The sequence below is a fragment of the Mycteria americana genome, chromosome 5, assembly GCF_035582795.1.
Source record: "Mycteria americana isolate JAX WOST 10 ecotype Jacksonville Zoo and Gardens chromosome 5, USCA_MyAme_1.0, whole genome shotgun sequence".
Lineage (NCBI taxonomy): Eukaryota > Metazoa > Chordata > Aves > Ciconiiformes > Ciconiidae > Mycteria > Mycteria americana.
The window spans coordinates 71,307,685-71,319,963 of record NC_134369.1 but is presented as its reverse complement, the minus strand read 5'-3'; the positions used below and the strand labels follow the sequence as shown (position 1 = coordinate 71,319,963).

Sequence of the window (12,279 nt, the reverse complement as noted above, 5' to 3'; positions counted from 1 at the left end):
GCTCCGGTGGAAAAGCTTTCCTTTGAGTTTTTTTATTTATTTTTAAGCTCACCTGCATAGGGATAACACCGGAAACCTGGAAATTGGAAATTTCTCCCTTGCTGCCCCATGCAGGGTTGGGCATCCCCCTGCGCAGGTGGCTGCAGAGCCCCCACCATCTCTAGGAAAGCACCAGCGAAGCGAGGGGACAGAGGAGGGGAGAGAGCAGCAGCATTTCTCCTTCCCGCTGGAAAGCTCCCGCCACGCGCTCCTGAACACGCAACACTGAACCGACGATACTCGGCAAACGGGGGCAGGCTGGAACGAGCCCCGCACCAGGGAGACGCTGCTGCGGCCGTATGCTAACGCACGCCACCAAACCCAACCGCTCGTCACCTTTTGCTTTTCTGTTCTGGAGAAGCCAGAGGAGATTCTGGCGTTGAAAGCGCTAGCACAAAGAGAGCCACTAATTTTGATCACAAAACCAGGGAGAAAAAAAAAATATCTGGGTTTTTGAGCAAGCATATGTACAGGCATACGTGGGGCTGCGCAGCTCCCGGGGCGGCCAGCCTTTTCCTTTCGTGCAGGAGCGTGCAAGCTGTTTGCTGGGAAAATAAAACCCAGAGCACTGACCAGAGAAGCGGGTGGCTCTGGATTTAGGGCACCGTCGCAAGGCAGCCGCCTGCCGCGGAGCTCTGCCGCTCACCACCCCTCTTCCCCGTCCCCTCTCCTGGAAAGCGCTGGAGCCACGGCCGGGTTTTTGCGGAGGAGCTAATAGATGAGGACGTTCTCCTTCTGCTTGCTTAGCTCCCAGCCCACACTTCGTTAGCCACGGAGGCGGCATTACAACCCTCGCTTAATTGCTGGCCCGCACCGCAGCCAGCGGGGCGGGGAGGCCAGCAGCACCGGCACCCGGCGCACGTCCCCACGCCGCCGTGCGAGCCCCGCTCCTCCCCGGCTTCCCACGGCAGCCTGCCTGCGGACGGGAACTCGGGGCTGGACAAGGGAGGTGCCGCCTGGCACGGCCGATCGCTGGGATCAGGCACGAAAAGCAACCGTCGCCTTCACTGGGACAAGCCCAAGGACGTCCAAAGCGGCGAGGATGGCGCGGGGAGCAGCGACATTTGGGGGGTACAGCCCAACCCAGCGCCCAGCCCCTTCCCGCTCACCTCCTCGCAGCCGCTGGAGGCGATGTGGGGGGGATGCGCTTCCTCGCTCAGCGGCTCGATGACGGTCACCTCGGCAAAGTCCTCCACCGACTCCTGGAACTCCGGCAGGGACCGCCGGCCGTAGCGTTTGCCGCCTTTGATGTACTTGGGCTGGGCTTCTGGGGAAGAATCTGTGAAATTCAAGAACAAAGCACATGGGTAACATGATTTTGGCAGATCCAGCTCCCAGGCCACAGCACGCAGGGCTGGTTTGGTTGCAGTGTTGCGAGCACCAAATTGCCACCACCGTTCCCCCTGGGCAGGCACCAGCGGCTGCTCCTTTCCAGGACCACTACCCTCACCCTGGCATCGGGCCCGATGGGTTGGAATTGCTCCTGCTCCAAAAAAAGAAAAAAAGAAAAAAAAAAAAAAGGCTGTCGCAAAGTGGAATCAGGGCTCCATCTTCCTCACCCTTCCCCAATTCCCAAATCAAGTTTGCTCCGTTAACAAGATGGGGAAAAAACCCTCAACCTTGCAAACGCAGTCTCGGCTGGAAAGTCAATTAGGTCTCTCCTCCTTGCACTAATCTTCATTACCAGCGATGGGCAGGTTTAATTAGGGACAGCGCAGCACTTGAGCAGCTCAAGTCTCCAGATTACGCAGACACCTGGGCGACTGCCACTCCTTTTGGTGGATTTAAATCACAGCTCGATTAAAAGTGCGAAAACAACCGGGCGAGTGGAAAAAAATTGGGCAAGTTTGGAGGCAAACATCTCCCAGGGGCCGACACGAACAGCTGATCCGGGCGACGGCGGGGCAGGTCCCAGCTTGTGCTGTGCAACTAATGCCAACTGCAAGATCTAAATAACCCTTTGGAGTCGTCATCTAATTACAGGGGGCTCCGCTCGCATTCCCCGGCTCCAGCTTCCCGCAGCAAGCTCCTGCCTTCGGGGACTGAATTATCCAGGAGCACTCACGGACAGGGATCAAAACAAAATAAATAAGCACGTTTTGGGCTATTTTCAGTGAGAATCATCCGACGTCTGGAGCAGGGGGCAAATTAAATGAAGGACCACATTAACCAGGGATTCAATTAGGGAAAGGCTCACCGCCACGCTTTGTTGCGGTGTTTGCTAACCTTACCGTCGAAACCCCCCCAGGACCATCGATCATCTTTATTTTCCGCCACTTGCAGCGTACCGAGGCAGCGGCAAGAGCAGCAGCTTTTTAAAATTTTATTTGCAGAGCGCTCTGGTACAAAAGAAATGCAGAAGTGCAATACTAATAAGGAGCAGGGAAGCTGTTCAATCATTGACAAGCGGTACACAGAAAGCAGCGGGTCTCTAAACCCCCCTGCCCAAATGCCTCCTTGGATAATATTCCTTTAGATATGGAAGAAGGCTTCCAGCTTGTTAGAGGAAAAATATTCTGCAACTTAGCTATGCAATGAATTATAAAATACACAGGACTAGGAGTCCTTTGATTCCTCCAGCCCTGCACTCCATCCATCCATATTGCAGCTCTAGGGAACAAACCCGGCGCCCGTGTTTGAACAAGGCCATTTTAACAAGATTTGCTGCAGCTGGGACTCGCACATGAAAGTTGTGTGATGAAGTGCGCCGATAGAAAAATCGCAATGAGACAGGCTGATTAAGTAAGAGCTCGAGAACAAAAGCAAACCTTATCACTCCTATTAAAGCCTGCCCGGTGGTGAACAATCTCCATCAAGCAGCTCTCTCTGAAATGCTAATATTTGTGGCTACTCATTCACCCATTTATTTTCTCCCTGCCATCTCCCCCGCCCTCGCAGAAGAGGGCTGGGGGGCTTTGTGGTTTGGTTTTTTTTTTTGGGTTTTTTTTTTTTTTTTTGAGAAATAATTTTTCCTCCTCTAAGACAGAAACGCACCTCCGCGCCCATCTGTCTTTGGAAAGATGTGGGGGAAAAGCAGCAGTAATTTAGCAATAATGAAGCTATGGCTTAATTTCCTTCTGGATTTCCCAATGCTCAGAAGAGTCCTGTTTCCACCCCCCCACCCCGACAGCGTATTTAACCACTGCTGGCAGCTAAAAATCCAGCTGTGTATGGAAACACAGGTGCCTTCACGCCGTGCCACCCTGCAAGCGCTTTAACAGCAAGCGGGGAAACGGGAGCGTCTCCCCACTTTTGTGTTTTAAGCTTTTGGAGGCTGGCAGCCCATTTCTCCCTCTCCTCTTTGGTCTGAGCACCTGGGTGGGCTTGTTTTTCCTTTGCAATTAAAAAAAATTGTGAGAACAGCCATGGGAGGGAAAGGTGACCCTTCACAGTTTGAGACCAGCAAGCAGAAAGCTTGCTCCTGGCCTTGCAAAGCTCCGGCTTTGAAATAGGCTGTGCCTGAGCCCGGCTACCGAGGAGATCCCAGCTCGGGCACCCTGAAATCCCGTTTCCAGAGCCCGGGTGCTTTCGTTAACACGGGGTTACAGCTCTTCCCCTGAAAGCCCCTGTGCACCTCCGGGCTGGCGGGTGCACGGCGCAGAACAAAGCCCTCGTGTTGCGGGGCCACGGGCACCGCGCCGGTGTAAGGGACCACATCCTGCAGCCCCATCCCCGGGAGCAGGGACCCGTCTCCTTGGCAGAAAGCCCCAGGCACCCTCGTCTCTGGAGCGGGCGTGCACGGATACCTCCCACACGTGCAGCATCCTCTAAGCCCCCCCACCCTCCCGCTTTCCCGACCCAGACCCCCAGCACAGCAGCCGGTGCCCTTGACGCTCCCACCATCCCCGGTATTTAGGGAAAGCCGAGCATACGTGCCAGCAAAAAGCAGCAACCCGTGCTCCCCGAACGCAGAAAGTTCGCTGACTGAGAACTGAACGGAGTTTCTCATTTCCAGTCAAAACCGATGAGGGAGGATGGAAAGAGCTGCTCAATCCACACGTGCTTTCAAAAGACACACGAGGAAACGGGAGGGAGACGTCAAAAATCAATGCTTCCCGTGAGAAAGATGCGCATGAGACAGCCCTGCGTGCTATTTATCCCAAACGCTGTAAAATATACCCCCGTATTGGACAGCGAGGGGGGGCTGCTCTTGCTCGAGTCTGACCTCTGGTACCCCCTTCCCCAACCAGCAGCAAGGGAGATGCTGCTCCTCACAGCCCCTCGCTACGGTGCGGCTGACAAGCCGCCAAGAAGGGGGGAAAAAAAAAAAAAAAGAGAAAGAAAGAAAATAGGTCGAACCCTCCTTGCTTCCTACAGCCCTCGGCAAGGCGCGGGCTTAGTAAAACACACACTCCGGAGCTGGTGCCTAATTAGACACCGGGGTCTGATCTGCCCCCCCCCTGCACTGCCCCTGGGCTGGGGGTGCGAGCAGGAGCTGCCGAGAGAACAAGCCTCTTGCCTTCCTGCCCTGCTGCCTGGGGGGGTTTGTGGCCCCCAAAATGCCCCCTGAAAAAAAAAAAAAAAAAAAAAAAAAAGAAAAACCACACAACCCTAAATCTGCATTTCACAAGAACCCCCCCCCCCCCCCCGATTTAAGCACTGCAGACAGAAGCCATCACATCCCCAGCTCGCTCCCCCCGTCCATCTCGGCAGTTAAACGTCTCCATGGTTAGAGATTTACACTTGATTTTCTGCCTTTCCGCGCTAGATCAGTCATTTCAAAATCCTGCTCTGTCCTCAGACGCTGGGGAGGAGGAGGGGGGGGCTCCCCTTGATGGCGAGCGGCATTTTCCTGGGCCCAGCATCAAAGCCACCCAGCGCAGACAAAAGGGGGTTTAGAGGAGGAAGACCCTCACCCTGCAAGCCTGTCATTTAGAGGCAAAAAATTAATTTATTTGCTGCTTAAGATTTGGAACAGAGGGATCCTCTTTGCGGCAGCAGACAGCCTACTGCTGGGCAAAGCACATCACAGCTAGGATCTGCTAAATCCTAATCCCCCGAGACACCAGGTACTGTCTAAACTCCTCCTAGTCCCTATTTCACACTTCAGGCTCAGCAACCGAGGCAGAGAGGAGCGGCAGCAGGGTCACGGCAGCCCCAAACCAAGGCATTTTGGCCCAGAGGCATCGCCTGCGCCTAAATCACCCCCGTCCCGATGGTGGCACTGATTTTATACCCGTCCCCACCCAGGTTTGCTTGCAGAGCCAGACCTTTACAGCCTTCCCCGCGCGGGTGGGATTCCTGCAAGGGCATCATCCCCACCAGCCCCTCCTCGGGAGGGCAACTCTGCTCATGTGCTGGGAAGAACAAACCCAACAGCCCCTCGTGACCACGCGGAGGATGGTGCCAAGCTGCTCTTGAATTTGTCCTGGGTGTTGCCATAATCCTGCGCTCCACCCCGGTAATCCCTCCCTATCCAGGCTGCCAACGCACAGAGCTGACTTTTTATTTGCCATAATGGGGAGGAAAAAAGCCTGATTATTCTTATTTTTCCCTAAACACCCACATAACTGATTTTTTTTTTTTTTCTCTCCAGCCCCCCCCAATCTATTTTATTGTCCCCAGACACCCCCTCACTGCTACAGTGACCCATGGACAAAGAGCAGCGGCGGCAGCACCCAGCCCGGGTCCCACGTGGCTCCCAGCAGCCGCAGGCTCGGCCCCCGGCCCCACCGCAGCACCTCTCCCGAGCACCAAACCCCAGTAATTCCGGCTGCAATTTATCCGCACGCACCACCTTTGTCAGGCAGCTCCGCAAAGGTGCTGCCGGGGGTGCCGGGTCTCCCCGGCAGTCACGCTCCTGCACGCAGGAGCTAAAATAACCACTATTTTAAGAGACATTCAGGCTTTTTTTCTGCTTTTCCTGGGAGTCTTCCCCATTCCTCTGCCCAGCCACGCCACTTCCCGGCAGAGCCGGGGTTTGCCCGGCCAGCCGATGCTCCGGTTCGCAGCTGGGTTGGTGTCTGTCCCCACACCAACGTCCTCGAGGGGACAGAGCTGACGACAGCCGTGCTGGGAGCTCTGCCTGCCTGGGTTTTCAGGGCTGCTTCCCAGGCAAAGTGCCTGCAGCCTGCCAGAACCATCCTCCCTGCCAGCCTTCCCTTCGGAAAGGGAATTTAGCTTCTTTGCCAAGAAAAAAAAATAAAAAAAAAATACATCTATCAGCTGCTCTCTGCAAGCCTGAGCGCCTCTCCCACCTGCTGCTTCCCCCCCCAAAACAGGGAAACCCCCGTCAGCCGCTTCTGCAGGAACTGCTTTTGCATCCCACGGCAGTTTTGGTTCCTCGTCCCCAGCCCGAGGGTCCCGCTGTGAGCTCAGGGGCTGCTCCGTCACCCCCGGGCTCCTTGTGCCGAGCCGTCCTCCCCGAGCCGGGCTGCGCTGCAGCCGTGGGGACGGGGATGCTGTCCCCTGCCAGGTGCCCTCGGCCGTGCAGCACAGACCGTCTGGGGGCTGCGGGGGAGCAGCTGGTTTGGAGAGCAAAGCCACAAGCCCTCCGGCTGCTCGCAGACCCAAGGGACCTTCCCGCTGCCCGTCCCCGGGTAAAACCACAGCATCGAGGCACACGGCTGCTTCCCTGCAGAGCAAACTCTCCAGATGCAGCAAACAGCCCTAAAATCAGTGCTTCCCCCCCCCCCCCAATTAAATTTTCATTTAAATGATACAATTTGGAGCTTTTAACTCAATTTTTCCCAAGCCCGGGGCGGGCTGTAACACCAGCATTTCCACAGTCACTGACAGTTTGACACCAAGAGCACAAAGCAGCTTGTTCTCCAAATCTCGAGTTTGATCTAAATTAAAAGAAGCAAAGACTTCGGCGTTAACCGACCTGTCAAAACGCATTAAAAATAAATGCCTCCCAGGCCTGCCCGGTGCAGGCTCCCTACCTGCACTGCGTGCCCTTTGATTACCTGCCATGCAAAACCCGGCTGACAAACGTGTCCCCAAGGAGGGCTCTCCGGCTCCAACCCAGCCTCTCGCCGGCTGCATTTGTAATTTCCCCTGCGATAGCCCCAAATTTAGCCCTTTCTAGAAGATTTATTTATATTTAAATCAAGCCGGAGCTTCTCAGCCATATGATTCCCCAATAAACACAGAGCGCTGGATTAGTTCTGGTTTGCCGGGGCTGCCGCCCGCTCCGTGCCAGCTCTTCTCCGAGGGGCTGGAAGGGATCGCAGCGAACTCGACCCCTTGCCAGGCGCCGGTGAGGCTCCCTCCTCGCTCCTGAGCACCCACTGACCTGCGGGAAAACTGCATTACGGGATGCTGGGTGCAAGAGCTGTCATCGCCCATCTCCCTCTAAGCACTAAGAGCTTTGGAAAGGAGGGGTGGAAAAAAAAAAATAATAATCCATCAATTGCATCCCTTGGGCCCTGCGGTTTTTGCAGCTTATTTAAGGGGGAAAGTTGTCATTTTGCTGACTGGCTGCGCTCGAGCGCAGGATGCTCCAGCTGAGATTGATGCTCCAGGAGAGGAAACCTGGAGTTTCCCTCTCCCCCCTTGCTAAGCTGTTTTCTCCTTCAGGGATTTCGTGGCCCTGCTGCTCCGAGGGCAGGATTAGGGATTTACATACAGGTGTGACACCAGGCAGACCTCGGCCCCCCGCTCCAGCGGGAGCTGCAGGGGCTCAGCCCTTGCCCTGGCCCCACACCTCCCCAGTGCTCCCAGCGCCACCAGCCCCTGGTGCACCGGGAGCGGGGACACACCGAAGCTGTGACCCTGTTTCCTGCTGAGGGTCTAAAAAGCCACATTTTCAAGGCACACCGAAACAAAGCAAGGAAAAACCAGGACAGTGAGGACTCACAGCACCCGCTGCTTTCTCTGACCAGCCCCAGCCTGGTTTGTCAGAGGGCTCATCTTGTTCAGAAACACCTTTGGGCCAGACCGACCGTCCCCTGGGAGAAATACGGTCACCTCAGGGTAGCTTCCTACAGGACCGAGCTCACCCCGCTCATCTCTGCCGCAAGCAAACAGAATGGGCTTTAAAAAAACCCAAATATCAGTGCTAGACAGGAGGGGTCTTGCGGTGTCCAGCAGCCCATCTCCAGGAGGAGCTCCTGCAGAGAGCTTCCCCTTATAACCTTCACAAAAACCAGAGCAGCATCCAAAGCCAGCACGGGTTTTTGGCGAGGCACTGCTGTGCCCCGAGACAGATCCCACCGCCGGCCCCCGCAGAGGCACGGCAGGAACGTACCGGCTGCCGGGGCTGCCGCCGGCTCAGCCCGGAGCGGAGCTCACAAACCCTCCTGCCAGACCGGGGCTTCCACGCCTGCGCCGGGGTCACGGCACCTCGGGGCCTGGCTCCCGGCGAGCCCCGAAGCGCTGGAGGGGAGGGCAAGGGGATGTGCCAGCCCCAGCCCCAGCTGGGAAAAGGCAGCAGCGGCACTGGATTGCCTGCCCATAACCATCTGCTGCAGCTGGAGAGCTCCTGAAGCATCCCTGGCCACCACGAGCCTCGTGGGATAGAGAGACCTCAGCCCATTTAGCAGCCGTGGGACATCTCGAGCATCTGAAGTGCTGTTAGCTGTCTACACGCAGACATCACGTGCCTCTCTGGGCATTTCGATCATTGTAATGGGATATAAATATCTAATAGCTCAGAAAACACTTTTGTTCAAGGCTCCACAACAGACCTTAACTCTCCCTTCTCCCTAGGTCTGGGCATCCAAGCAGAAGAGCCCCTCTCAGCACCTAAAAGGCGCTTTCTCTTCTGAGTTCCCCTGGGAGAGCCACCCAAATCTGCTTTGCCAAAGGAAATGTACTATTTTAGATCATTGCAGTATTTACCTGGTTCTTGGAAGTGCTCTTCATTTGACAGGGTTCTGGATAAGATGAGGATAAGTGCTTCTTTAAATTGATCAAAGTGGACCTGTGGAAAAAGGAAGAAAGGAGGAAATCAACTGGTACAGATAATTAAATATCAGGCCAATAATCTAGCAGGAAGACGGACAGCAATGCAAATCACTCGGACCACCACGCTGAAACAAGAGCACGCCCGTGTCCGCCGACAACCTCGGCAAGAGGCACGGATGAACCTCGGCATCTTCAGTCTTGGGGCCTGGAGAAATGACAGCAAGCAACACAAAGACACAGCCAGCATCTTTGAGCACGTGCAAAAAATGATTGTTATCACAGAATGACTCAAAGCCACTGCTATAACGCATTGGTTGGGTTTTTCCATCAAGCAAGAAGCCAAAATAACATGTCCAGAGGACCAGGGAGCATCTCCATTGCTTGAGATGACCTGGCCAGGGTCAGTGGCTCCTACAGCGAGATACCAGTCCTGACCGGTGGTGAGGTACTTGGCTGTGGAAATGCTCCGCTGCCCTAATTAAGCTTCAGAAAACACTTTCCAAAGCGGATGGCACAAAGTCGCACCCTTTCCAGGGCAGCCCTGCCCCGATTCCTGCCTGCTGCAGCTCCGCGAGAGCTGGACTGGAAATACCAGGTCTGGAGTGCGGCTATGGGAAAAACACAGAGGGGTGATCCTACCGCTGGGTTTTGTTTTTTTTTTTTCCCCCCCCTTTCCATCTGTGTCTTCCTGGAAAGCCTCCTGCCTCCCCGCCACGCTGCAAAGGGGCTACAGCATCCTTCACAGCCGCGCTGGGGAACGTCAGCAATTCCAGCCGTGGGGGACGGAAACCCGGGGACAGCTGGAGAAGCTATTTGACATGGGTCAGTGGCGAGGCAGAGCTGGCTGCTACGATTTCTTTTGGCTAAATAAATCTTAGGAGAATTTTTAGCGTTGAACAAGAGGCTTTGTATTTAAAGAACCCACTGAGGTTGCTCTTGCTGGCAGAGTCGATTGCTGTGAATCCGGCACGAAGGGCAGGAGCCGCAGTCAGAGGGGATTTTAACGCTGCCGGGGGAAGCACAAGCCGCAAAGTTCAGGTCTGGAGTTTGCCAGCTTGTTCTCGGGATCGAGCCAGCCTAAAAAAAGAGCAACGTGCTCCCCGGCAGGCAGGGGACGACAGCGGAGCTGGGGGCTCAGCCACGGGCCCCGGGGAAGGGGAGCACCTCACGCCGCGGCTCGGGCGGTGCGAATCGCCCCTACGGTTTTAAACACCGGCTCCCCGAGTAATTAAACAGTTAGAAATACGTTCAGCAAAGAAACTTGTCAGGGATGCCTTCATCTGAATACTAATTGCTGCCATTCATTTCCAAACGCTGGTGTGCTTCAGAAGGACGGTTTACAGAGACAGTTGAATTTGCCTGATTAAAAAAACTTGACATTTAGACTAAATGAGGATGAATAAAAGATGAGGGTGTTCAAATAACAGGTCCCCTCCCCACGGGATCTTCTCGGGAAGGGAACGGTGACAACAGCCACAGAGCCGGTCCCTCGGATGGGTGCTGGGGCTGGGTTGGGATGAGACCTCACGGCAACAAGAAAACAAAGTAAAAAGTCACTTTGCATCGCTCATGCAAACACACCAAATGAGAGGGCAGAGCAAAACCCCCCGGGCAGGCGCGGAGAGCACCAGTGACCTGTAACCTGCCCTGCCCACCGAGCCCCGTAACTTGTGTTTGCCAAGAAGCGCTAACGCAGGAAGGGAGAAGGGGGGCTGAGCCCTCGCTGCCGCAGCTGCGCGTGGGACAGATGGCTCCGGCGTCGAGGCTGCAGAGCAATTTTACCATGACCACCACGTCCAAAGGAGCCCGGGGAAGATTAGGCTGCGGGGCAGGAGGCGGCCATCCTCCAGCCCCCCCCTCCCCGTGCCAGCGCCGTGGTCGGCCGTGCAGCAGGATTTAAAAATTTAAAATGCAAATCAGCAGGGCAGAGATACACAGCGAGCGCTCGCACAGGCTCAGAGGGGTCCCGCTACCCCGTCTGAGCATCAGCGCCCAACAACGTAGATGCAGCCCAAGCCGGCAGAGGAGGGGATGTTTTTCTTCGGGAAAACCTCCGGCCCACGCTAACACCAGATAACCAGGAAAAAACAGCATCTGTTTGTGCCGCGGGTTTGACCTTGGATGCTGCATCTCTGTACACAAAGAGTACTTAGAGAAATGCAACTGTGAAAATTAGAGCTGTGCTCAAGTACAGGCCAAGCAAGGCAGCCTGTGTGACAGCAAAGGCACAAACGCTGCACCACCTCACATTTCAAAGGAAGCGATCCTCCGCTACGGCTCCCCGGCAATGTCCTCGCTCTGTATCTCCGTGCAGTTTCAATGCCCGCGCGCGTGCAAGGGGGACGTGCAGCCCCGGGAGATACGGGGCAGGCGATGCCCACATCACGGAGCACCCCACAGGCGTCTGCTCGGAACCTGCACACCTCCAGCACCCACACGCTGCGATGGAAGGTCACGCTCCTGCCCGGAAAACCCGTGCCAGCGAGGCTGTGGGCTCCCCAAAAGTGCAAGGGGCACCTCCAGGGATGCGACAGCCCACGTGGGCAGGCGTGAGTCTGCATCGAAAGCCTTTGGTTTTTGCTTAGAGAATATTCCCAGCAAAAGGACGGCCCTGGACAGCCCCGGGGAGGAGATCAGTAACTGGGGCAGTGTTGCACAAAGCACCGTCCACTTCTGGAAAACAGCCTCAGACACTCAAGCCAACCCAAAAACTTTACAAACGCAAGGCAGAAGGTATACAGCAGCAAAACAGTGTCGGGGTATTTAAAGTTCGATGCTCTTTTCAACGTGCTCAACTGAATTTGGGGTATTTTGGAAGCACCAGCTTGTGCATCTGCTCATGGGGTCCTCGAACAGCAACTCGAGAGCCGATCCAAACCAGCGTGAACGCAGCGGAGTTTGGGAGGCAACGGCACGGCGTGCGTTCGTGCCCACCCAGAGGCGTGGATCAGGGACAGGACACGTGTCCCTGCAAACCCACAGCGAGAGCAGGGCTCTGCACAGGGCCGGGGGCACGTTAAGTCCCCGGTGAGGAGAATTCTGCCAGAACAAGTAAATCAGAGGCACACAAGACTAATATGCCCGTGTTGGCGTAGCAAGCCCAGCCCAGCTTCCCCACTGTAATCAGGGGCCAACCAAGCTGCCAGCTGCTCAGCAACCCCAGCACCTTTGAGAAATCTTGATGCCTGCTTTAAAGCAAGTTTCCTAAGAAGCCGTGACTTATTAGCACTAGAAAGAGAGCATGCATGTGCCAAGCTACCTGCTGCTTCTCGCTATTTGTCCCTGCAATGCAAAGCAGCAGTCTGCAACCCCGGTCTCTGGGGCAAACGAGCGTCGGTGGCTCCTTCCAGCTCCCTCTCCTTCACCTTCGAAGAGAGTTCTTTTCCCAAA

At 55.6% G+C, this 12,279-nt stretch overlaps 1 protein-coding gene across 4 annotated transcripts in view; it reads right to left on the bottom strand.

Moving 5' to 3' along the window:
• The window catches only part of NIN (ninein), a 64,256-nt gene that overhangs the window by 42,409 nt on the left and 9,568 nt on the right, over positions 1-12,279 (bottom strand). For all 4 annotated transcript variants that reach the window (XM_075503962.1, XM_075503961.1, XM_075503963.1 and 1 more), the window contains exons 3-4: positions 8,824-8,905; positions 1,149-1,318 (exon numbers count right to left, since the gene is read on the bottom strand). In XM_075503962.1, coding sequence (XP_075360077.1) covers positions 1,149-1,318; positions 8,824-8,905 — 252 coding nt within the window. The remainder of the gene's footprint in view (positions 1-1,148; positions 1,319-8,823; positions 8,906-12,279) is intronic.